Below are 24,392 nucleotides of genomic sequence, written 5' to 3'. Positions count from 1 at the left end.
ACACGAGGGATGTTCAACGTCTCCGAGGGATGTTCAGCGTCTCCGGTGCTTGAGGATGTTCCCCAGGGCTGGGCACCGTGCAGGGACGCGTCCCGTGGGGCTGCCTGCCAGCGCACGGAGCCCTCCCTCCTCCCGCTGGCTTAGCTCGGGGCCGGAAGGTGTAGCAGTGGCTCTTTAAAATCTGAAATAGGAAAAGATTAATTTGGCAATGCTTTAAAAAAAAAAAAAAACACAAAAAAAAAAACAACCGGGGGGCTGTTCTGAGTGCGTGGTCTGGGCTCCCCGCCGGCATCGCGGTACCTCTCTGTGCGCACATGGCACCACACGGCGGGACAGGGCCGGCGGCCACCCGGGGTCCCGCGGGCTTTGAGTCACCGCTATTGTTCTCGTGCTCTTCCTTTTCCTCTTCCCCTGGGCTCGCGGCCGTCCCTCGGGGCCGAGCTGGCGTGCGTGCCGCCGCCTTCGGTGTGAACCCAAGGCTCCGGGTTTGGGCGGGGGGCACCGCGGGCTCTCGGCGCTGGGCTGCGCTCAGCCGCTGCCGCCTGGCTCCGCGGGGACAGGACGGCTCCGTGGGGACGGGGTGGCAGCGTCCCTGCCCCCGCCTCCTGGGGGTGTCTGTGCCACCCCCCCCCGGTGGAGCCCATGAGCTTTGCCCCTGTGCTGTGCGGTGTGGGGGCTCCGGGTCCCGGCTGGGGCAGGAGCGAGGTGCAGCGAGGGGCTGTCCCGCTCTCCGTGGTGCTCTCCAGCCCAAAAATTCTCCCCGGAGCATTTACAAAGGGCGGCAGAGCCTCCTCCCTGCCCTGCCGAGGGGAAACTGAGGCACGGCACAGCGAGAGGGTTGCCCGGGGTCTTCCTGGGGTTCACGGGGCAGTCCCAGAGCCCAGCCTGTGCGCAAGGTTTGGCCTGATCCTGCCCCCGGGAGCCTCTCACCCCCTCTGCTATTCCCCCACACACACATTGGGGGGGGGGATCTGAATTTTGGGGCCGTTCCCCTCAGACCCATGCGCGTTGCTCCCCACAGGCCTGAAGAAGAAGACAAAGGTCATCAAGAACAACGTGAACCCAGTATGGAACGAGGTGAGCACGGCTCCATCCCCGGCCCCGTGAGCCCGGGGCTGTCTCGGTTCCACGAGGACGCAGGAACGGTGCGGGACACATCCTGCCGGGGGCGAGGAGAGCCGCGAGCTGGCTCCGCACGGCCCTTTGCTCCAACCTCTTCCCCTTCCATCAAGATCTTATCAGGGCCAAGCACGCAGATTAAAAGAAACCGTATAAAAATACAGCAGCTCGCAGGGAAAACAAGTGGTTTACGCATCAGCCTGGCCCAGGGGAGGATATTTTTTCCTTCTAACCCTGACCCCTGTGGGTCAGGGTTAAAAAAATGGCTTTTGGCGAGCGAGCAGTAACGCAGTTTCGGTGCAGAAACGCTGCGTGCCAGCTCCCGTCGGTTTTCTCCTTTGCTTTTTAACCCGTAGCAAAAACCTGGGCCGGGTTTTCTTCCTGCAAAGGCAGCTGATGCCCGCTCCCCTTTTCCTCCCCCCGCAGGGCTTCGAGTGGGACCTGAAGGGCACGGCGCTGGACCCTGGGTCCGAGCTCAGCGTCGTCGTGAAAGACCACGAGACCGTGGGGAGAAACCGGTAGGAAAAGCACCGGGGGCGAGCCCCACGCCTGCCTCCCCGACTCCGTTTTGCAAAGCCTCGGGCGTGCACGGAGTGCACGCCCAAGGCTTTGCAAATCGGAGTCGGGGGGGGGTTGTGTGTGTGATATCCAGGCGCTGAGGATGCTGGTGGGAGGTGAGCGCCGCATTGCTGGGCTGCTTTGCACGACATTTGGGGAGAAAAAAAGCTGCTCGGGGCACGGAGCACACACACAGGGACCCTTGTGCCGGCCGCCTCTGCTCGTGGCGATGCTGGTGCCGCGAGGCCACGGTGATGGGGCGCAAGGCCGAGGAGGTGCCACGGCTCTTTTTGGCCGGGATTTGACCGGGCTCCTTTTGGCCAGGCTCTTTTTGGCTGCTTACAGGGGGGAAAAAAAAAAAAAAAAAAAGGTTGGAATCGATTGATTTGTGGGCAGCCCGTGGTGGGAAACGCAGCTCTGCAGCCTCTGGGACGGGGAGGACGGCCCTGGCGCGACCGATTCCTGCTTCCAGCGCCGGTGCTGATGCTGGATCTGCTGGAAATTGGGCTCGGTCCAGCTCGGTGGCTTCGTGTGCTTCTATAAATAGAGGGGGGCAGAGGGGAGGAGGCTCCGGCCCTGGTGCAGGCAGTTCTTGGCTGCCTGCGGGGGGGTGCAGCCGCTCCTCTGCGCGCCCACGGAGCCCCCGTGCGGAGCCTCTCCTGTTCGCTGACCCCTTCCCCGCTGCCTTTTTGCCTTCCCTTCCCTACGGAGACGGCACCGAGCTGCCCCTCTGCCGGGGCGCTGCCCCAACGGGGGCGATCAGCGGCGACCCCGCTCCTCTTGGGGGGCGCAGCCCTGTTTCCGTGACTGTCTGCAGAGGAAATGGAAGGAGACGGGGAGGGGAAGACGGTCCTCTCCCTGTGGGAGAAGCGTTCGGCCTCTCGAGCCCTCCTGAAGTGGTGGGGAAGGAAACGGGGAGCGGGAGAGGGGGCGGCGGCAGCGGCTGTGGAGCAGCAGAGCTGGGCTGGGCTGACCGAAGCAGCCACTGCGAGAGAATCCAGCTTGATAGGGGAAACTTGATACATCCAACTTGATAGGGGAAACTGGCTCCCGCGGTGGTTTAAAATCCGCCTGGGTATCACGGGGAACAGAAGCCCGTGGAGAGCTTTGATTTTGTGGACTCCCCTGCCCTGCTGAAGCCCCCCGAGCCATTTCTTTCTCCCTTTTTATTCTGGGTGCAGCTGGCACAGAAAGTCCATCCAAGGAGCTGACAGCTCCCCACTCCTCAGAGCGGCCTTCCCGGTGCTTTTTTTGTGCTAAAAAGGGCACAGAGTCCCCCGAAGTCCCCACGTTGTCTGAGCAGGGCAGGCAGCCCCGAGGCTCCGAGCATCCTCCCCGGCAGCGTCCAGGTTCCTCGGCCCCTTCCCGCGCTGACCGCCGGTGCTGTCGCCCCCCAGGTTTTTGGGAGAAGCCCGCGTGCCCCTGCGCGATGTCCTGTCCTCCCCCAGCCTGGCGGCCTCCTACAACGTCCCCTTGCTGGACACCAAGAAGCAGACCACCGGGGTGAGTCCCTGCCTGGGGGCGGCCGTGCCATCGCTGCCATCGCTCCCCCTTAAGCTGCCCCCTTGGTACGAAGTCAGAAGCAGCCTCTTCCCCCCCCCCCGGGGCTGCGGGGAGAACCGACCTCAGGTGTTCCCATGTGGGCAGCGGCTTTTTGCCCTGCCAGCCCCCCCCGGGGCCATCGATAACCCCGTGGCCCTGGCCCCCAGCCTGGCAGGGCCCCAGTTCGGGACCAGTTTCCCCATCCTGGTCCCTTCAGCTTCGGTTCACCTTCCCACGAGCTCGGGGAGGGGGGCAGCAGGAGGACACCCCGCTTGCACGGGGGCTTGCACGGGGACCCCGTGAGCTGTGCCGGGGGCTCGCCCCCCGCATCCCACGTGGGACCCCCTCCTCTGTGCCTTGCAGGCTGGCTGGGGAGAGCTCTGTGACACCTCTCCTCTTATTTTTTCCCCAGGCTTTCCTCGTCCTGCAGGTGTCCTACACCCCCCCTCCGGGCGCTGCTCCCCTCTTCCCTCCTCCGTCCCCCCCTGAGCCATCGCCGGGGGCTGCCGAGCCCGACACGGTCACCGGTAATGAGAGCGCCCCGCGTGCGGCACGGGGGGACGCGTCCCCTATAGCCCACCCGAAGGCCCCTCAGCAACCTCCCCGCCTCCCGCCCCGCGCAGAGGCGCCCACCGAGGAGGAGGAGGCTGAGGACCGGGCGGCGACGGGGGACGAGACGGAGCCCGTGTCCTCGGGGCCGGTGGGGTCCGAGCCGCCCTCGCTGCCCCGCAAGCCCCCGGTGCACCACGTCCACGGGGTGAGGCGGAGGAGGAGCTCGCCCAAAAAGCCCCTGTCCAACAAGCCGCAGGACTTCCAGGTGAGGCACGGCCGGGTCTTGGTGCATCCCTCTTGGGGGACCCGGGTCCTGGTGCATCCCCCGTGGGGGTCCCAGGTCCTGGTGCATCCCCCATGGGGGACCCGGGCAGCACCCAGTGCCCACCCCGGCTGCCCGCTGAGCCCCTGCCCTTTCTCCCCTCCTGCCGCAGATCCGGGTGCGGGTGATCGAGGGCCGGCAGCTGCCCGGGGTTAACATCAAGCCCGTGGTGAAGGTGACGGCCGCGGGGCAGACCAGGAGGACCAGGATACGCAAAGGCAACAGCCCCTTCTTCGACGAGGTGAGGCCCTGGGGGGGTGTCGGGAGAGGCTGGGGGGAGCTTTGGGGGTCGGGACCCGAACGGAGGCACCGGCACAGCTCAGGGGCTGGGGTTTGGCTACCAGGGGCTGCAGCCCAAGCTGCAGCAAGAAGATGCTTTGGCTGGCCGAGCGTCCCCTGGCTCCGTGCAGGGCCCACCCTGGCCGCCTCCCCGAGGTGTCCCAGAGCCCCATGTCCCGGCAGGGCAGCACGGCTGGGTGCACGGGATGGCGGCGCTCAGCCCTTTGCCATGCTCCCTCTGCCCTGCAGACCTTCTTCTTCAACGTCTTCGAGTCGCCGGCCGAGCTGTTCGACGCGCCCATCTTCATCACGGTGAGCTGCTCCGGTTCCTCCTGGGGGGGAACACTCGCCCTGTCCCCTCCCCGCTCTGCCCGGGGACCCGTCCCTGTTCCCAGCTCGGTGCTGCGCTCAGTGCTGTGCCTTCTCCTCCCGCAGGTGGTGGACTCCCGGTCCTTCCGGGCGGACTCGGTGATCGGGGAGTTTCGGGTAAGGGCGCGCTCACGCCTCTTCCCCCCGCCCCCGTCCCAGCCTCTCGGGCTCGCAGCACGGGGCGAGCGCTTGCTTTTGTCCTGTTGTTCACAGATGGATGTCGAGACCATTTATTTGGAGCCGAGTGAGTTCAGCGGCTGGGGTCGCCTGCTGCGGTGGGGGTTGATCTCTCTGGGTGACATTTTTTTGGGGTCAAACATAGGGGAAATGCACGCAGCCATCCCAGTTATCCCTGGATGCCTGTACCAGAGGGGCAGGGGGGGGGTCATGAAGGAAGGATAAAGTGATGCTTATCAAAAACTTCCCACCCAAATCCCTGCAGAGAAAAGTGGGATAGTTAGCCACACAGAGCTAAGACCTACAAGGCAGATAAAGGGAAGTGCGGGGTGCTGAAGGGGCAGCCTCATCCTCCCCCAAAATCCGTAGCAGCTTCCCAGCAGGCTCAGAGGGAGCAGGGCTCCGACAGACTGCCTCCTGCAGGTGTCCTGGCCTCTGGAGGGGTGCTGAGTGGCACTGACTGGTCACCAGAGGACCAAGGCAACCCCTCTGGTTGTTCCCGGGGGCACGAACACTGCACCACCAGTGGCACGAGCTTTTTAGGGTACACGTGTCTGCTCCCTAGTGACTCGGGGGGAGCCTGTGCGGGCTGTGCTGCCAGCCTGGAAGATCGCTCCCCTTCCCCTGCTGTAGCTCAAACAGCTCATTTGAGCCCTGTCCTGAGGCTGTGCCCCAAGACAGATCCATCTTGTGCTGCCTAAACACGGCTGTGGTGGCTGGGTCGGGGGTAACGCACCTACCTGGACACCCCTGGGGCTTGGTGTGACAGCACGAGCAGACCCGTGTGTCACCTACACTGTGCAAACCCGTACAAATCTCACCAGCGTTGGGCAAGCCCAGTACAAACGCCTTGGACAAGCCCTGACCCCCCCGGGTCACTTGTAAGGGCCTGCAGGGGGTGACCGATGGGTGACCAAGGCACAGCCACGCACTGATCTGTGGAGTAAAGCACAAAAACGCTATGGTGGCTGCCGTCTTCCTTGATATTGGAGAGCATCTTCGTTATACTGAAAGAGAAGACGTGGAAACGATGCCGTTTCTTCCCTCCACAAAGCCAGTCAAATCACACCTCTGTAAGGCTGTTCGTCTACCAACTGCTTTGTTACACCCATTTGTTGTTTTTTAAAAACCAACCCAAACCACAAAAGCACCCTTGAGGCCTCCCCCTGCTCCTGAGGCCCAGCAGTGAGTGTTAATTCATTCCCCCCCCCCAGAGCACGCCTTCCTCAGGAAGTGGCTGCTGCTCTCCGACCCCGAGGACTTCTCCGCGGGGGCCAAGGGCTACCTGAAGGTCAGCCTGTTCGTGCTGGGGCCCGGAGACGAAGCTCCCGTGAGTATCGGTGTGGGACGGACGGACTGCCCGGGGCTGCTGAGCCCAGGGGAGCCGCGGCCTCGACCCGCCCCGGTCTCAGGTGCTGGGCTTCGAGCTGCGTGTGGGGTTTTGCTGCTCCTATCGGGGCTTTGCGGAATGACTTGTTGGGTTTTCCTCCTGTTGCCCCACAGCTGGAGAAGAAGGAGGTCTCTGAGGACAAGGAGGACATTGAAGGGAACCTCCTGCGTCCCACCGGGGTCACCCTGAGAGGGGCTCACTTCTGCCTGAAGATCTTCAAAGCTGAGGACTTGCCCCAGAGTAAGTGTTTCCTCGTGGCAGACCCATCCCATGGCGTTGTGGAGAGGAGCAAGGTGCCGATGAGGAAGCTTCGCCCTCAGCCTTGTCCCCGGGACCTCGCCGACGTGGTGCACGGGGAGACGGGTGTCCCCGCGGGCTCGCAGCCCTCCCAGCCCCTCTTTCCCCCCGCAGTGGATGACGCCGTCATGGACAACGTCCGGCAGGTCTTCGGCTTCGAGAGCAACAAGAAGAACCTGGTCGACCCCTTCGTGGAAGTCAGCTTCGCGGGCAAGATGGTGAGCGGCTGGAGAGGGGTCCCCCGGGCTGGGGACATGGGGTGTGCGTGGCACGCCGTGGTGGCAGGGCCGTGGGGTGTGTGGCACGCCGTGGTGGGTCGTGGCACACCGGGTGCACCGTGGTGCTGTCTCCGCCGGGCTCTTCGTGGTGCTGTTGTGTTAGAAATGAAGGTGCTGAGGCTGTGCTGGGGGGAAGGGGATAACGCAGCAGCAAGCTCCCAGCCGGGGGTTTTCTGCTGCTCGAGCGGGTGCTGGCTGTCCCCACGTCCCCCTGCCACCAGCCGGGATGTGGAGGTGGCTCCGAAGGCTTCGCAGGGCCCCGTCCCGCTCCCTTTGCTGCTCCAGACAAACCCAAACTGGTGCCTTCACGTCCCGGAGCCACTCTCGGGCTGCAATCTGCAGCAGCAGCGAGGGGCTGAAAGCCTCTGCCCTGCCCTGGAGGGGCTGGGGTCTCACCTAGTACAGGGGCAGGGGGTGGCTTTTTGGGGGTCCTGGGGCGAGACCCCCGAGCAGCTCATTGCACCCTCTGCCTCCTGCGCAGACGGGGTTTACCTGCCCAATGCAGAGCCCCACGGGCCGGAGCCATTGAAGGGAACCTTTATTTTGGGGATGTGAGACTTCCCAGCTCCGCGGGGAGAAAAAGGCACCGAGCGGCTCCAGGGATGGAGTGCAGGGAGCTGGGGGGCTCCCTTGGCGTGGGGCTGGGTCGGGGGGGGACCTGCAAAGGCCTGGGCAGGGAGATGGTGCCCGAGGGAGGGACCCAGCCTGGTGGAGGAGCTGAGGTGTCCTGGTGGATGGGGCACCCGGGAGTTCTGCTTTCCTTAAGGAAAAGGAAGAGTTCCCGGGGGGCCGTTAGCCAGAAGCAGAAACGCTGCGGCTGCCTGGTGGCCCTGACCCCATCCTGCTCCCCCACCTCCAGCTCTACTCGAGGATCCTGGAGAAGAACGCCAACCCCCAGTGGAACCAGTGCCTGACGCTGCCGGCGATGGTGAGCGCCGTGCCCGCTCCCGGCTGCCCCCCAGTGCCCCCCAGGGCCCCCGGCCGCCGCTCACCGCTCCGCTCTCTTCCCAGTTCCCTTCCATGTGCGAGAAGATGCGGATCCGGGTGACCGACTGGTGAGTGGGGACGTGGTCCCAGGACGGGGACAGGGTGCGTGAGGGCGGTGGAGGGGGCACCAGATTCCCTTAAAACCAGGGAGGATCTGTGGGGGTGGAGATGCACTCACGGAGCAGGGGATGCTTGGCACGGGCCGTGTTTGGGACGAGACGTGGGATGTTTTTGGGATGTGGCCGTGTTTGGGACGAGACGTGGCCGTGTTTGAGACGTGGCCGTGTTTCAGGGACCGTCTCACGCACAACGACATCATCGGCACCACCTACCTCTGCATGTCCAAGATCTCGGCGCCCGGCGGGGAGCTGGAGGGTAAGGGCGGGCGGCAGGATGTGGCCCACGGTGCATGACCACGAAGGAGTGCTGCATGCTCGTGGCTGAGGTTGGCGTTGGCTTGGAGGAAGGAGCAGCCAGGAAGGTCTCTGCCAGGTCACCGGGGCTGGGGGAGAAGCAGGGGGACGTGGGCAGGGTGCTGGTGGTGGCTCCGTGCTGTGGCCTGCTGGACGTGGTCCCTCCTGCTTGGTGGCCCTACAGATCTTCAGGTCCTTCTGGGGCCGTGGGGAGGGGTGGCTGTGGTGCAGCTGGGGTTTTGCGTCCTCTCTTGTGACCAGAGGTGACTGCAGGTGGTGACAGCGGTGTCGCTGGCGCAGGAAGATGCCACCCGTGCGTGCTCCCACTGATGGCTCCTCCTTAGGTGGCATTTAGGGGCTGTTGGGGTGGGGGCTGAGGTGCGGCCTGTGCTGAGAGCAGTGCTCGAGGTGCCAGGAGCCTCCCCGAGCGAAGGGCCACCGCGGAGGTGCTGGCAGGGACCGGGTGGGTGATGCTGACCGTGTCACTTGTGCTGAGCAGGGAGGGACGCGGGATGCGCTCGTGGCGATTTCTCTGCTCGCAGGGCTGCTGCGAGCCACGGCGAGGCTGGGGCAGAGGCTGCCCTAACGTGCACGAGTGCCTTGCTGCTAATGAGCCTGGTGGCGCCTGCTGGCCTCCTGGGCCCTCGCTCTGCTCCCTGCAGCAGCCCGGCACGGCGAGCCTGCGCCGCAGCATCCCCAAGCTGTGCACGTGCACATGCTCCCCGCGCTTTCCCACTTTGAAGTGCGGCTCCCGGGCTGGTTTGGAGACGGAAGGGGGGCCCGGGGAGGGAGAGGAGGAGGCTGGAAGGGGTCTGTGGGACTGGCAGCCCCCAGCTGAACCCTCTCCCTGCCCCTCAGCTCCATCTAGCTTCTGCAACGCATGGAGCATCCTTCAGGAGCATCCTTCATCCCTCGGGGCTTTCACACGCGCCCTGCAGCCCCCAACCAGCCTCCCCCTTTCTCTTTCTCTGTTGGCACCGAGAGCCCACGGCAGTGCCGCCTCCTCCTCCTCTTCCTCCTCCTCCACCTCCTCCTCCTCTGTAACCCGCCGCCCTCCCGTGTGCTCCCCCTCCTAACCTCTCTCCATTTCTTTGTGCTTCAGATGAGTTTCCTGCTCTCGTGAAGCCTCTGAAAGCCGCAGACCGTACGTCCCCTTAGCCTCTCGGTTTGCAATCGCCGCCCTGGTAATTTCTTTTCACGCTGTCGTTGCCGTCATTAGGGCCGGAGCGTTGGCCAGAGCTGGGAGAGCAGCGGCTGCGCCGTGCCCGAGCACCTTGATGGGGGGACCTCCTGCCCTGCGGAGCGGGGCAGGGCTCCGGTGTCCTCCCCTTGGGGGCTTTGGGGCGTCCCCACGGGGCAGCGATGGTTTTGTGGCAGTGTGTTGTGTGCTGAGCTTTTGGGGTCCAGCGTGGTGCTTGGGAGCTCGGAGCAGCACCACGCAAAGGGTTTCTGCTGCTCGTCTGCTTGAGGTGCCCTAAAATCGAGCGCTGCTCTTCCGAGCACTGTCCCATGGCCTGAGGCACCCCGGGGCTGCTGTAAGTCCCTGGCAGCTCCCAGGCTCGCAGGGCTCGCAGCGGACACAGCATTTCGGTGGCCACCGGGCACGGCCGCGAGGTGCCCGCGGGTCGCTGACGGCTCCTTCCCTGTGCCCTGCAGTGGACGACGGGCTGGGCTTCCTGCCGACCTTCGGGCCCTGCTACATCAACCTCTACGGCAGCCCCCGGGAGTTCACCGGCTTCCCCGACCCTTACGAGACGCTCAATTTGGGAAAGGTGAAGTCGGCTTCTTTCCAGCGCGGCCGGAAATAAGCTAACCTTCCTCCCTGCCAAAAGCAAGCTGCTGCTAACCCGAACCGGCTGCGTTACCGGGAGCCTGCCCCGGCTCCTCCCGCTGGCCGAGCCCTCCTGGTGTCGCTGCGCTGCCCACGCGCTCCCCGCCTCCGAAGCGCTGGCAGAATTGCTTTGCCCGATCTCGCCCCTCGGCAGCGAGGCTGAACAAGCGGAGAGGTGCCGGGGACGGGCTCCTGGGTGCTGACCCTGTCCCTGGTCTACCCCAAGGGCGAGGGCGTCGCGTATCGCGGCAGGGTGCTGGTGGAGCTGGAGACCAGGCTGGTGGAGCACGTGGAGCAGAAGGTGGAGGACATCTCCGCCGATGACATCCTGCGGGTGGAGGTAACGGGGTCTGCGTGGTCTGTCACCGGGTCCTGGCGAGGGCTGGGTGAGGGATGTGAGCAGTGCTGTGGTGTCCTGGAGGGTGGGTGTCCCCTGCTGTGTTTTCATCCCACGGTGTCCAGCTTGCTCTGAGCTGCTGCATGGTAGAGAGCACACCGCAGTGAGCACGGGTGGTGGGACATTTGCTTTAAAAGGACACCGGTCCCATCTCAGGCGCCGTTGCAGGCGTGTTCCTGCTGCTCATTTCTCTAGGATTAACATCCGTTCTCCACACGGAAAGCTCTAGCCTTCATCCTCTGTCAGGTCCTTCCCAAATCTCACCCCAAATTCCCTCGAAGCGCCGCGTCCTCATCCCTGCCATAACCTTTTCCATCTCGGAGGCCTTGCCGGGTTGGTGTGTGGGGGCGGTGGGGGTCTGTGTGTAGACCCCACGGCCCCGTCCCCGTGCCTGTTGCAGAAGTACCTGCGCCGACGCAAGTACTCCCTCTTTGCCGCCTTCTACTCGGCCACCATGCTCCAGGACGTGGACGACGCCATCCAGTTTGAGGTCAGCATCGGCAACTACGGCAACAAGTTCGACAACACCTGCCTGCCCTTGGCCTCCACCACGCAGTACAGCCGGGCCGTGTTCGACGGTGAGCTGGGGGGTCTCCATCCGCGGGGGGGCTTCGCGACCCGGCTGGACATGGACGACGTCTGGTGGGCCCTGCCTGAGCAAGGGCTGGGACCAGGAGGACCCCGGAGGTGCCTCCAGGCTCAGGCACTGTGTGAAGACACTGGTGCACGTGGAAGTGGGTGACCAGGGAGGCATGGGGAAGGCGGGACAGCTCTGGGCATGGAGCGCAGAGCAGTCCCCGGCCCTAATAGTGCCCGTTTAGGGTGGCCCTTCCTTGGCTGCTGCGGGGCTCTGGTGTGAGGTGTCCTCGCCACGCTGTGGTTGTTCCCCCGGAGCGGCAGCAGGGAGGTTCATCGCCTCCATTTGGCCCTCGCTGCCCACAGCTCTGCTGCTCATGGGTTCTGGGAGCAAGGTCCCCATCTTCCTGCTCCCGGAGCACCAACCGATGGGCTCCTGCCCACGGCCAGATGATGATGCGCTGCCCTCCTTCACCTCTGCTCTGGTCCCGAGCAGGGAGGTGCCCGTCACCGCGATGTCCCGAGCTCTCACCCGTGTGTTGTGCCCTCCAGGCTGCCAGTATTACTACCTGCCCTGGGGCAACGTGAAGCCCGTGGTGGTGTTGTCGTCCTACTGGGAAGATATCAGCGCCCGGACTGACGCTCAAAACCTTCTCCACCACGCGGCAGACAGGCTGGTGAGTGCCACAGGGACAGTCCTGTCTGCATCCCACCTGGGGGCACAGGGAGGGGACGGAGGCCATCTCCATGCTGGGTCAGGTTTGGGGTTTGCTGGGACATTGGGGTCCCAGGTGCCCTGCTCAGCCATGGAGTGAAGAGGGGAAAGGGAAATAAGTGTTGCTTGGAAAAGCCCTCGCCTGTGGAGCTGCCTCCGTTGGTGTCAGAGCCTTGGGGTGTGGGAGCCCCAGGATGAGGAGCTGCTGCAGGGGCCAGCGGTGCGGCAAGCCCTGGGCTCTGTGCTTGCCAAACCCCATCTGTTTCCTCTCCTTCCGTGGCTTCCAGCTGGTGCAGGGGTCAGCACGGTGCTGGATGGGAAGGGGGGGGCCACCCTCACCCCCGTGGGGTGACAGCGGGGTGCTTCGCTGTGCCACCCGCCGGGGAGCCAGCGCAGACGCAGGAGGCAGGGCTTCCTTCAGCTTCTGGGCTGTTTATGGGATTTCTTGCTGTGCTGCGCGGTCGTTTCCCCCGGGGAGCTCCAAGAGGAGCCAATCCGGGGGTGCTGAGCGCTGGCAGGGCCAGGTGGGAGTTCCTGAGTGGGGAGCAGCCCTGGGTGCTCGCCAGGAGGGTCCTGGAGCTGGGGAGGAGTGGGGTGCCGGGGGTCCCCCCGTGCTGCTCCTCACCCCACTGTGTCGTGCAGGAAGCCAACCTGGAGAAGGTCCAGCTCGCGCTGAAGGCCAAGTGCTCGCCGAGCGAGCTGGACTCCCTGGGCGCCCAGCTGCTGGCTGATATCATCGCCGACTGCAGGTATTTCTGCGAGCCTTTCCGTGCCGTTTATTGCGAGAGCGCTTATTTATCTTGGAAGGGACGACTTCTCCTTTTTAATTTTTTTTTTTAATGCTGAAAAAAGGCCGGTCATTTGCTAATGTTTACTTCAAAGGTTGCTGAGCCAAGGCACGGAGTTGAAAAGGTGACGGTTAAGGCAAGTCGTAAATCTCCAGCCCTCGCACGAGGGCTGCAGCCCGGCGCACATGAATGAGCCGCGTTGTGCCGCGGGGCCGGGGACGGAGCCCCCGCTCTGGGGGGGTCGCCAGGGCCAGGAGCCACCCCCTTGGTGGCTTCCCGAGGTGTTTTGTGTGTGCTGTGTGTGAAGCATCTCTGTGCGGCACCCGGGGGCTGTTGGGCTGTGCCCGTTGTGTGTCCGGTGGAGGGGATGGAGGTGTTGGAGACGTGGGGCTGGATGGTGTGGGTGTCCCGCTGCCCCCATGCCTCCACCTGGGGCAGATGCAGGACAGGCTGTCGTGGGGCTGAGCCCTGTTTTCATCTCCTGTGTGGGCTTCTGGGGTATCTCCAGGACTCTCCTCATCCCCAGAAGCCTCCCAGCCCCGCTGGCCCTTGCCTGCCCACGGGGGCACGTGAAGATGCTGAGTTCACACCTGCCCCGCACCACCACCGGGCTGCGCCCCGTTTGTGCCCCATTGGGGTGGCTTTTCTCCTTCAACCTGCCTGGTCCCCGCTGGCCACCAGCAAAACGTGTCCCTCTGGGGATGCTGAGGTGGTGTGGCGAGGAGCTTTGCCTTTCAAAGGCCTTGCCAAGCCCTTGCCAGTATCTCGAGGGAGGCTGGCGGGGAGCAGCTGGGCTGTGGCCAGCCCTGCACTGTGCCCCGGTGCCTCGCTGGGGACCCCAGCAGTGGGGGCAGGTGGTCCTCACTGTGCTCGTGGGGTGGCTCTTGGTGCTTCAGCTCAGCAGAGAGGGGAGAATTTGGTCCTCCCTGTGGTCCTTGAGGTCGCTGAACCTGCTGGGACCAGTGTCCCCCAGCTGTACGGGCAGCCTGCTGCACCCCGTGGTTTGTGCTGGTCACTGGAGGTTGGGGAGATGGTGCTGAGCCTGCTGCACCTGCCTGTGGCACCCCTTTGGGACTGGACACCTCTTCCCTTCAGCAAGGAGACCCTGAGCGGGCTGGCCCTGCTCGCAGACCTCTTGGAGGACACTGAAAAATCCCCACACTCGCAGGCCTCCCTGTTTATTTGCTTTTGAGCCTCATAAAGGAGATGGGTTTCGCCCCACACACACACGCTGGCTCCGCTGGAAAGGTCAGCGCCGTCCTCGGGCCGTAAATCCTCCCCGTGCGCGGGGCGTGACCTGAGGGATGAGCCACGGAGCTGGGTTTTCCCGAGGTGCTGCATCCTCCAAACCAAATTCAATTAACCGGGAGGGAGGGGAAGAACGTGGCAGCAAACCCCAGAAGCCTCGGCACGGCATTGCAGCCCGGCCCTTGGTGCCGACGCTCTGACCTGGAGCGTTAGGGGCTGCTCCTGGCTCCTGGCCTGTTTCCAGCACGGCGTTCATGTGCTGGCACGGCGATGGCCCCAGGGAGAGCGTTTGGCTCTTCCCTGGTGGTTTGTGTCCCAAGGGGCATCAGTGCAGGACCCATCGCTGGGCATGAACTCGATGCTCCCATTTATTTATTTATCTTTAATCTACTTCGTTGTGCTTTTACATTTCGCTTGATCGGGTCCATTGCCTTCCATTTTCCCATGGGAGCACAATTTAAGTCCCTGGAACCTCTGTGTTTTTTTTTTTTTAAATTTTTTTTAATTTTTATTTTTTTAGGGCTTCAATGCACTGCACACACCGCCAGTGACCAGGCGGCTGCAGAGCACTCACGCTGCCCACCGGGCTTAACCCGTTCTGCGGCTCCTTTTCACAGCTCTTTAACAAATTTCCTCCTTGCGTAGCTTTATAGTTTGTCTGTCTGAAATTGAATGCAACTGCAGTGGATATAGTTAGTTTGGGTTTATTTTATTTTCTCTGTCCCTCCACGTCGTGGTTTTGCGGTGTGCAGGGCAGGCGAGCAGCGTCCCTCCTGGCACCGTGGGGAGCAGCTCCACTTCATCGCCCCATTTTACATGAAAACCCCGAAATGGCCCCAGCCTCCTGAAACCTGTATGCAGCTGCTTGAATCAATTTCTATTCAAATGTCCAAGTAGTGTGCAGGGCGATGTGTGCAGCTTGGCCAGGCTCCATGTGGCCCCTTCCAGCGACGTCCTTGCTCTTAGCATCACCGTGCTCCCCAAATGCATCTTCAGGGGCTTGTTCATTCTTTTTGTAAACTGCTGAAAAATAAGGAGAAAAAAAAAAAAAAGAGAAGCCCCCAGCGAGGGTGAGGCTCCCAGGAGCTGCTGACGCCACGTCTCTGCCCACAGCCTGCCCCTGCCCGACGTGCTGGGGAAGCCGGCCAGCACCCACCTGGACCAGAACATGTACCGCTTCCGCAGCACCAACCTGGAGCAGATCGTGCAGGCGGCGCTGAAGCTCAAGCACGAGGACTCGGGCCTGCCCGCGGTGCTGGAGCAGGCGGAGGACTGGCTCTGCAGGCTGAAGGCCATGGCGGAGGAGGTAACGCGGTGACGCCCGCGGCGATGGATGCGAGCGATGCTGCGGTGCTGCTCTGGTGGGGAGCCGAGGCGATGCCTGGGTCCCCGTGCAAGGATCATCCTCATGCCCCCACCTCCCTTTTGTGCATTAGGAAGGTTTTGCAGACAGCCGTTGAGGTTTAGCCTGGCTCATGTCTGCGCGATGAAGCTTTGCCAAAAAATCCTCAGCCCAAGCTGCTGCAGGGGGCTGGGCTGGCTGCAGGCGCGGGGACACGCGGGGATGCTCTGCTCGGCCCCCAGGGCTCGGCTGGCAGCAGGGGGCCCGCATGCCACGTCCCCCCCACGGGGTTTTGGGCATCCCTGCGTCGGACACCTGTGCCTGTCCTTGTTCTGTGGTGCTCACCTGCCATCCATCCCTTGCAGCCGCAGAACAGCCTGCCCGACGTGGTGATCTGGATGCTGCAGGGCGACAAGCGCGTCGCCTACGCCCGCGTGCCAGCCCACGAGGTCCTCTTCTCCAAGAACATCCCCGGCTGCTGCGGCAAGAACTGCGGGAGGCTCCAGACCATATTCCTCAAGGTGCGTGGGCTTTTCATCTGTGTGCACGCGTGCCCTGATATATTTACTTTTAAAACTCATTTTCCTAAAAACCAAGCAGGGAGACCTGTAAGGAGGAAAACGTGAGTCAGTGCGGTCTGATTGCAGAGCCTGGGGCTTGTCCCCATCCCATGCGGGCTGCAAGGGCAAGGAGAGGCTCGGTGCCTTGCCCTGTCCTTGCCTGGTGGAGCCCCAGCCCCAGTGCAAAGCCGGGTTTCGGTCTGCCCTGGCCATGGCACCCCAGCACCGGGTAGGGTTAAGCTCTGTCTCGGAGCTTAAGCGAAGATGGGTGCAGTTTGGCCCAGACAGTGCATTTTAAAAAATATTTTAATATTTAAATTTGTAACGTTATTTAACGTTTTTTCAAAATTCCTGACCCTCTGCCACCCCACGAAATTTAAGCTGTGGCCTCCTCTGCCAGGCACTTACCGAGCTTCTCGCATCTCAAATGATATTTCTCTGGCCTTTTGCTGCCTGCCAGCTTGGGAGCAGACAATCAGTGCTGAACAAGCTCCGAAAAAATAAAGTGAAATAAAATAAACTGAACAAGCCCCAAAACCCCAAGCCCAGCTGGCAGCAGGAGGCAAACCAAAATATATTGCTTTTTTCTGCACTTTAGCTCTGGATGGAAAACTAGCATCAGTCGAGGGGAAAAAAAGTGACCGAGGGAGAGAGAAAGGGCAGCGAGACGTCACCCTCTTTGTTCTTTCTATTTTTGCCGGGCTCGGTGTCCTAGCCCTGTCCCCCCACGACGCAGCACCCTGACCCCATGCTGTGTTTGCAGGCTTCTGCTGCCCCAGCCAGGGCTGTGGGGGCTTTGTACCCCCAGCCCCGCAGATGTTGGCCTCCCATCCAGTGTCCCCCCGTGGGCGTCCTGCACGGGGACGTCAACGCGGCTCTGTCTTGTGCAGTACCCCCAGGAGGAGGCGATGGGACCGAGGATCCCAGCGCAGATCCGGGTGCAGCTCTGGTTCGGGCTGTCCGTCGACGAGAAGGAGTTCAACCAGTACGCCGAGGGGAAGCTCTCCGTCTTTGCCGAAACTGTGAGCGTCTCGGGGGGACCCTCCCAGCTCCGCAGCCTCGGGGGTTCCCCTCTTGCAGGGGTCCAGCACGGCGGGGAGGGAGGAGGGCTGGGGGGGACACACATCAGCCCCTTCTGACCTTGAAAAGAGCAAGCTGCTTCCACCAGCACCCAGCCTGAGCGAGGGAGGGGTTGGAAAGGAGCCGTGAAGCCCTCCTGCCCCGGGCCAAGGCTTCCTTCCCTCTGTCCTCCTGCTGGGGGGTGAAATTTGGGGGTACCCACAGCATGGGGGGGTCTGGGCTTTTCCCTGCAGGTCTGTCCTCAGGACGTGGGCGTTATTTGTTTGATTTCAAAGTCTTTCCTACCAGGGATCTGCGCTACCTGTCTCACCCCGCTAACACAGAAACCTTTCTGCTTCTGCCCCCTCAGTACGAGAACCAGACCAAGCTGGCGCTGGTGGGGAACTGGGGCACCACGGGCCTGACTTACCCCAAGTACTCGGATGTCACGGGCAAGATCAAACTGCCCAAGGACAGCTTTCGGCCCTCCACGGGCTGGACCTGGGCCGGCGACTGGTTCATCTGCCCGGAGAAAACGTAAGCGATGGTTTTCTGCGAAGCCACGGAGCTTGGGCGGGCTGTGCTGCTTCCCGGGCTCCCCAAAATGGGGCAGACTTAGTAAGGTGGTGGCACGGTCACCCAGAAGGGGGGAAGGAGGTTGCGGGTGTGAGGGGCAGGGCAGCCCTGGTCCCACGCTGCCGGCTCACCGCGGTGCTGTGCGAGTGAGCCTGGGATGGAGGGGCCCTGAAGGTGGGACGTGGGCCCGGTGCCACCGAGCTGGGTGCTCGTGGAGGGCAGGATGGGGGTGCCCTGACCGCTGCCGCTCCCCGGGGCGCAGGCTGCTGCACGAGGCGGACGCCGGGCACCTGAGCTTCGTGGAGGAGGTGTTTGAGAACCAGGTCCGGCTGCCCGGGGGGCAGTGGATCCACATGGCCGATGCCTACACCGACGTGGTAAGGACCGTGTGGGGCTGGTGGGCAGGGGCAGCGGCACTGAACGCCACGGCCTCATAGCGGGTCCCCGGGCAAGGCTGCAGCTGCAATCCCCTGGGCTGACCCCATTTGTGCTCACCAAATGCCTCCTCTGGGGGCTGCCCCGCAGCCTGGCCTGGAGCGGGTACAGCCAAGGGCCAAGGGAAGCTGGCACAGGGCAAAGTCCCAGGCTGCAGGGTCAGCGCGACCCTGGGGTTTGTTTTGGGACTGTTTGGTTGGGATCCCCGCTGTGTCCCGCAGAACGGGGAGAAGGTCCTGCACAAGGACGAGATCGAGTGTCCTCCGGGCTGGAAATGGGAAGACGTGGAGTGGGACACCGACCTCAACAGAGCCGTGGATGAGAAAGGTACAAGGAAGCAGGTTTGGGTGTCTGCAGTTTTCATCCCCTTGCTCTGTCTGTTGTGGTGTTCCCTTCCAGGGTCCCATCAGGTACCAGGGCTGGGGACTCACTGCTGGGGAAAGGCCAGGCTGTTCTTCACGGGGGGGTTTTGGGGCTGCTGGCTAGAGTGAGCTGGAAGGCACCAGGCCGGAGAGCAGCCACGGTGCTCACAGCGCTGGGGTTGGGGAAGGAAGGACAGAGGGGAGCATCCCCGAGCCGCGGCTGGGCCAAGGGCTGGTGGGACCCCACGAGCCCATCCCCTGGGCACCCCAGGGGGACCCCCCTTGGCAGCAGCACGAGCAGCTTGCCGATTGCACGGCCCAGCAAAGGGGAAAACCACCTTGTGTCTGCACAAAGCCTTGCTGTGAAAGCTGCTCCAACTCGGACGGGTGTGAAGAGAGGTGGGAGGCCGGCGGGGGGGGGCCTCTTCACCCCCGTGTCCCCTTTGTCCCCAAGGCTGGGAGTACGGCATCACCATCCCCCCGGACCGCAAGCCCAAGGCCTGGGTGCCGGCCGAGAAGATGTACCACACCAACCGGCGGCGGCGCTGGGTGCGGCTCCGCCGGCGGGACCTCGCGCAGATGGAGGCCATGAGGAAGGTAGGCTGGGGCTGGGGAGAAGGGGGTGGGAGCAGCTCGTGGCCACGTCCCCGTCCCCCCCATGTACATGCTTAGAGCCTCGTGGTGCTTTGGAGCCTGGCGGCCCCACGCTGGAGCAGGCAGCAGCCTCTGTGGTTTGCCCCTGGGGGTCAACATCTCCCAGGGGTGGAGGCCTCTCCGTGGGGTGGGACGGGGACCTCCAGTGCCATGAAGCCGCTCGGGGCAGAGCTGTGCTTGCAACCAGGGCTGGCACGGGTCCTAGTCAGCCCCGGTCCCAGTCCTGCTTCCCTCTAGGTGGTGCAGTTGGACCGCGGATGCCACCGCAGCGCTGCCGCTGCTCCCTCCCCGCAGCGAGGTCCCCGGAATATTTCCCCCCCGTTTTCTCTTTCTCTGGACAGCTTTGGATAGAAATCTTGGGGGGCTCCTGTCACCCCATTAGCCGAAGGGATGCAAATGTCCCGGGGAGGTGACACAGATCTGGGGAGAAAAAAACCTTCGTGTCCTTGTGACTGATGCCCTGGAGAGGAGGTCCCATGGCAGAGCCGTGGTGGCCGCAGCAGGGGTCAGAGGTGGTGGCACGGTGGGGGACAGGCTGGTATTAGGGAGGCCGTGGTGCTGCCCAGGGCTGGGCAGGATGCGGCCCTGTCCTTGCTCTGCTTGGGCAGCCCCCAGCCCAGCGAGGACCTTCTCCAGGTGGGATTCACCCAGCCGAGGGCCCTGAGCTCCTGGCAGGGACCTGGGCATAGCACAGCATGGGGACCCTGCAGCAGGCGGCAGCTGGAGGAGGCCGAGCTCTGGGCTTGGGTGGGCACAACCCTGACCCCGCAGAGCTCAGGACGGCCTCACACATGTGGGCATCGCCCGTCGGCCGGGCTGGGGTCCTGCTGTCACCTGCGGAGGGCCCTGGGGGCGGTGGGACCGAGCCACCCCACCCCAACCATCGGTGCTGAGCGCCTGCGGGGTCCTGTCCGGCAGCACAAGCAGGAGGAGCTGGACGGAGAGGGCTGGGAATACGCCTCGCTCTTCGGCTGGCGCTTCCACATGAAGCCCCGCCGCACCGACGCCTTCCGCCGCCGCCGCTGGAGGCGCAGGATGGAGCCCCTGGAGCGCACCGGTGCCGCCGCCGTCTTCGCCTTGGAGGGGGCCCTGGTAGGTACCCGCCCGCCGCCCGCACCGGCCGCTGTTTGTTTAGCTCATATTCTGGCTTCCCTCATACTCGGGATTTCATAATCCTTTGGCTTTTCCAATAGCTGAATGAAAACCAACCTCGGCAGCACAAAGCCCCTATTATTGGGCTTTTTTTTTTTCTTTCTTTTTTTTCTTTTCCCCTTTTGGCTCTTTTTTTTCCTCCCTCCGCTCCGTGCTGTCCTGCCCCCTGGCCAAGGGCTGAGCCGCGACCTGTCCGGGACGAGCTGCTCCGGGGCGTTCTCCTGCATCGGAGCTTGGCGTACATCAGCCATGTGCTCACGCTGGCCCCGTGCGGGGGGTCTCAGCTGCCACCCACCCCCGTGGGGACCGGCAGGACAGCTGATTTCGTCCTCAGGCCCATCCATCCCATTTTTGGCCAGACAAACCTCCTCCTGCATCGACTCCACCCTTTGCACGGGCACTCACGGGGGCTCTGGCTGGAAGACCCCATAACGTTTTAACCCCCCCGGCTGTGTTTATCCCACCCAGTGCTATGGGATGGGGGTGTCACTGGGCAGGGTCTGCCCCTCGCAGAGGGGCTGCTGGAGGACGCTCACCAGGCTGTGCCACTGCAGCGTGCCTGTGGCTCAATTTGGGGGGGGTCCAGGTGGGGGACATCTGATGGGGCTGCCTTGGGGCTGCTCCTATAGAGCATCATGGCCTCAGCACAGACATCCAATCCTCCTACACCAGTGCCTGAAGTGTAAATTTTCCCCACTTGAATCTCAGCAAAACGCAAGGAAAACCCTCAGCGGTGTCACCGGCGCCAGCAGGGTCCCAGGATTTTGCAGATTTGTGCCTTCCCGGCTCCTCTCACACCGGCACAACCGGCATATTTCACAGGGCGCTCCAGCCCACAGCAGTTCCTGATTTTGCACAGCAGGGATGAGGGTGCTGGGCCAAAGGGGTGCCGAGGGCGGGGAACATGTGGGGGCACTGGGGGCTGGGAACGATCAGTGCTGTTTTTTCTCTGTTTTCGGTGCTTTTTAAGTGCAGGCAGCAGGAGGCAGCTTCCCTCGGCTGAGGCGTGCAGGGTCCAAGGCTCGAAGCCCTTCTGCTGCCTCCTGATCCGAGCGCGCTGAAGCAGAGCAGGGATTTTGTCAGGAGAGGGAGCCCGGAGCCTCCCCGAGCTCAGATTTTACCCAGGCTGGGGACCGGGGCTGCCAGACGGTTCCTGGAGCCTCCAGCAGCCCCTCCTGCCTGCTTGCTTCTGTTTTCTGCCACCCTCTCGCCCACGTACCCGTGCCCTTCTGTGGTCGTGGCTGGGTTTGCCCGTACGTGGTGCAGGGAAACCAAAGCGGAGGGAGGATTAAAGTGCAAAGTCGGGCGGAACACACCAGCACCCGCTTCCCTGAGCTCTTCGTGAGGATTGTTTTCCAACAGGAAGATAACACTAAACACGACCAGAAGGAATGGGTCTTGGATGCAGGAATGTGCCTGGTACTCGGGGTTTCAGCAGGGAGCCTCAGCCTGCGGGGCTGAGAAGTCCTTGTCCTTGATATTGAGGCCCCGAGAGCTGGGGGTCAGCGGGACCAGGGGTGGGAGCACCCCCAGGGCAGCACCAGCCTGAGCCACGTTGGCCCAGAGCAGGGAGCAGAGGGGGAAGCACCGTGCTCAGAGGTTTCTGAGTGCCTTTTGGTGCTACCAAGGTCTCCTTTGGGGCTCTGAACTCGTGTTAATGTGAGCGTCTGTGCCCTGTCTGCGTCTCTGCTGCCTTTGCTTTCCCTTCTGCATGCACGTGTGCATGATTCCTCTCGCACGCTCGCGCCCTCCGCAAAGATGTGCTCACCCTGTTTTCGCTCAGAGGATTTCATTCCGCTGCTCACACGTGCTCTGTCCTTTCCCCAGTCCCCAGACCTGGGCATGCCCACGGGGCTGCCCACAAAGCAGCTGGGGCTTTTGCTTCTCACGGTGGGTCCGAGCTGAGGAGCGGGGAGCTCGAGACCAAGCAGCTGGTGGTGCAGGAGGCTTTTAGCACCTGAGCTGCTGAGCCGCTGTAACATCAACATTTGCAGTGCTGTGCTGTCGTTTCCAGCTCACGTGCTCCTCTCCAGCCCGTGTTTCACCCGTGCGCCCACCCCACAAAAACCGAGCATTCCTCCTTTCCCCCAGACGGGGTGTCTTGGCCCCCACCTCTGCCATATCAGCATATCATTCCCTCTCGGGGGTGATGTGTCCCAGCTTTTCTGGGACCTGCCGCCTAGCAGCTGGCTCGTCGCTGATGGTTACTGAAGGAGACGGACCGCAGCCACGGCGTCTGCCCTGGCTACGATTTCCCGGGAAGCCCCGAGCTGAGCTCTGCGGTTCGGGGCCGCCTCCAGTTTCGGATGGAAATCCCAGAGGCTGTCCCCCGGAGCTGCGAGCAGCCCTCCCAGCCCGCGAACCTCGTTTCCTCCGATCCTCCTCCGAGCATCAGCTGAGGGAAGCCTTTGGCTGGAGGAGGAGAGCTTTGGGGTTTCCATACCAGCCTGGAAAATCTTGTCTGTCTCCGCCGGTTTGTGCGTTTGCCCTGGCTTTGGCTCTGCACCAGGCGCAACCGAGCCCACGTGGCTGCTGCCCGGGCAGGTGGCAATGAGTTAAACCTGGGGGGACACCGAGGTGCGCAGTCCTGCTGCGGTGTGGTGACAGCAGGCTCCCAGTGCTGAAGCCTTGCGTTGGCTGCTCACACCTTGCACTGCATTTGGAAGCCGTGCAGGGATAGGAGGAAGGGGGGGAAGTCTTGAAGGTGCTGCATCCCGTGTGGAGACCCCAAACGACAGCCACGAGCCAGGTCTTTTTGCAGCTCGCCCTCTCCAAGGCGTGCTTTGGAGCCTGGAGCTGCCCAGTCCCTGCTCGCAAGCCCCTTGTCGACGGTGAACTGGGGAGGCTTTACCTCAGCTTGGGGAAATTTGGGTTAACCCGGTGGTCAAAGGGTGCTCCACGGTGGTTTAGGGTGGTGGGAACCCCCTTTTGCCCTGCTGCATGGATCTGGAGCATTTTGGAAAGGCAAAAAGGGCTCTGCGGACCACCTGAGCTCCTGACCTGTTTTTGGGACTGGGTGGCTCTGGGATCCAGAAACTCCATCCCGGACCTGCTTTTATTTTTCCTTTCCTTCCCTTCTCTTCTTTTTAAACACCCCTCCTGTCTCTCCCTAGCATCTGATAATTGAGAATACTCAAAGATCGGCTTTACGCTGGCTGGAAAGCCATCTTTATGCTCCTTTTCCTGCAACTAACTCTTTCAAGTCGAACGTGGCAATCAAGAGGTGCCAAACGGCTGGCGCTCCCGCGCGAAAACAAGAAGAGCGGTGGCCAAGGTCGGCCGAGGCTCCTTCCAAGCAGCGGCCGGGGCATTTCTGTGCCCTCGACACCAGCTGTATCGCTGTTAGCCGAGTTTATGCTCCATTCATTTTGCTCACAAGGGGACTTAGTGAAATTGCTGTAGCTGCTGCCCCAAGAAGAAGGGTGCTGTGCCTTACGGAGGGGCTTTGCTGAAATACCGGGGGGTGTTAGGGGAGCTGGGACCTGTTGGCTGTGGGTTGGGGTCCCTCAGACGCTGGGTGGGGAGGAAGAGGAGGAGGAAGAAGAGGAGGAGGAAGAAAGGCAGGGGAAGGTCTGATGCACACAAGCCCGAGGCCATCTGACTCAGTGGCTCTGGGGCTTTGTTGACCCATCCCATTAACTCCCAGCGTGGCATGGCTCAGGATCTGGGGGGCAGGAGAGCCCCAGGGTCACCCCATGGGTGCTGGGAGGTGAATGTCCAGGAGCCCGAAGTCCCCTCGGACGCCCCTGCGGACAAGCCCTGGGGCGTCGCACCCGGCGGGGGTCCCAGTGCAACCAGTCTCCCATTGCTTTCTCTTGCAGGGGGGGGTGACGGACGACAAGAGCGATGACGGCAAATCTGTCTCCACCCTCAGTTTCGGTGTCAACAGACCCACCATTTCCTGCATTTTTGACTGTGAGTCCTCAAAGGGAGGGCAAAATTTCCAGGAGCTGCAGCGTGGGGGCTCTGCTGTGGGCACCCCGTGGCCGGGCATCGCCCCAAATCTCCTCCAGTGCCGGCGGGTGGGGACGGGGCTGGGCACGGCTCCTGCATGGGAACACGGGCACGGAGTCGTGGTGCTGCCCGCGCTCACCCCAGGCTCTCCCCTCACCCGTTTCCCATTTCCCATTCCCCGTGGCAGATGGGAACAGATACCACCTGCGCTGCTACATGTACCAGGCTCGGGACCTGATCGCCATGGACAAGGACAGCTTTTCAGGTAAGCCCAGCTGCGTGCATCATCCGCACGTTCGCGCTCACGATTAGCGCTCTGATGAACGCCAGTAGGGTCGCTGAAGCAAATTGCTGGAGCTTTGGGGTGTTTATGGGGGTGCTGGGCAGCCGTGCCCCAAAGGCACGAGGCTTTCCCAAAGAGACCAGCCCTGTAGCTCGAGTCCCAACAGCAAGGAGTCGG

At 62.9% G+C, this 24,392-nt stretch overlaps 1 protein-coding gene across 14 annotated transcripts in view; it reads left to right on the top strand.

Moving 5' to 3' along the window:
• The window catches only part of DYSF (dysferlin), a 94,542-nt gene that overhangs the window by 5,079 nt on the left and 65,071 nt on the right, over nucleotides 1–24,392 (top strand). For 4 of the 14 annotated variants that reach the window (XM_083832785.1, XM_083832782.1, XM_083832776.1 and 1 more), the window contains exons 2-32: nucleotides 1,022–1,077; nucleotides 1,546–1,637; nucleotides 3,075–3,180; nucleotides 3,632–3,746; nucleotides 3,843–4,036; nucleotides 4,206–4,334; nucleotides 4,622–4,684; nucleotides 4,808–4,858; nucleotides 4,955–4,985; nucleotides 6,133–6,248; nucleotides 6,422–6,548; nucleotides 6,720–6,823; nucleotides 7,743–7,811; nucleotides 7,895–7,938; nucleotides 8,163–8,245; nucleotides 9,386–9,427; nucleotides 9,940–10,055; nucleotides 10,341–10,454; nucleotides 10,912–11,089; nucleotides 11,640–11,764; nucleotides 12,445–12,551; nucleotides 14,952–15,144; nucleotides 15,546–15,701; nucleotides 16,631–16,762; nucleotides 17,170–17,336; nucleotides 17,638–17,752; nucleotides 18,032–18,137; nucleotides 18,627–18,769; nucleotides 19,745–19,918; nucleotides 23,800–23,893; nucleotides 24,120–24,197. In XM_083832785.1, coding sequence (XP_083688911.1) covers nucleotides 1,022–1,077; nucleotides 1,546–1,637; nucleotides 3,075–3,180; nucleotides 3,632–3,746; nucleotides 3,843–4,036; nucleotides 4,206–4,334; nucleotides 4,622–4,684; nucleotides 4,808–4,858; nucleotides 4,955–4,985; nucleotides 6,133–6,248; nucleotides 6,422–6,548; nucleotides 6,720–6,823; nucleotides 7,743–7,811; nucleotides 7,895–7,938; nucleotides 8,163–8,245; nucleotides 9,386–9,427; nucleotides 9,940–10,055; nucleotides 10,341–10,454; nucleotides 10,912–11,089; nucleotides 11,640–11,764; nucleotides 12,445–12,551; nucleotides 14,952–15,144; nucleotides 15,546–15,701; nucleotides 16,631–16,762; nucleotides 17,170–17,336; nucleotides 17,638–17,752; nucleotides 18,032–18,137; nucleotides 18,627–18,769; nucleotides 19,745–19,918; nucleotides 23,800–23,893; nucleotides 24,120–24,197 — 3,420 coding nt within the window. Of the gene's footprint in view, nucleotides 1–1,021; nucleotides 1,078–1,545; nucleotides 1,638–3,074; nucleotides 3,181–3,631; nucleotides 4,037–4,205; nucleotides 4,335–4,621; nucleotides 4,685–4,807; nucleotides 4,859–4,954; nucleotides 4,986–6,132; nucleotides 6,249–6,421; nucleotides 6,549–6,719; nucleotides 6,824–7,742; nucleotides 7,812–7,894; nucleotides 7,939–8,162; nucleotides 8,246–9,385; nucleotides 9,428–9,939; nucleotides 10,056–10,340; nucleotides 10,455–10,911; nucleotides 11,090–11,639; nucleotides 11,765–12,444; nucleotides 12,552–14,951; nucleotides 15,145–15,545; nucleotides 15,702–16,630; nucleotides 16,763–17,169; nucleotides 17,337–17,637; nucleotides 17,753–18,031; nucleotides 18,138–18,626; nucleotides 18,770–19,744; nucleotides 19,919–23,799; nucleotides 23,894–24,119; nucleotides 24,198–24,392 lie in introns of all 14 variants that reach the window. The other 10 variants (XM_083832784.1, XM_083832781.1, XM_083832773.1 and 7 more) reach the window with 3 other exon arrangements.

This window comes from Anser anser, assembly GCF_964211835.1.
Source record: "Anser anser genome assembly, chromosome: 4".
In the NCBI taxonomy this organism is placed as follows: Eukaryota; Metazoa; Chordata; class Aves; order Anseriformes; family Anatidae; genus Anser; species Anser anser.
Note: the sequence above shows the minus strand (reverse complement) of the source record. Positions and strands in the feature narration are given on the sequence as shown.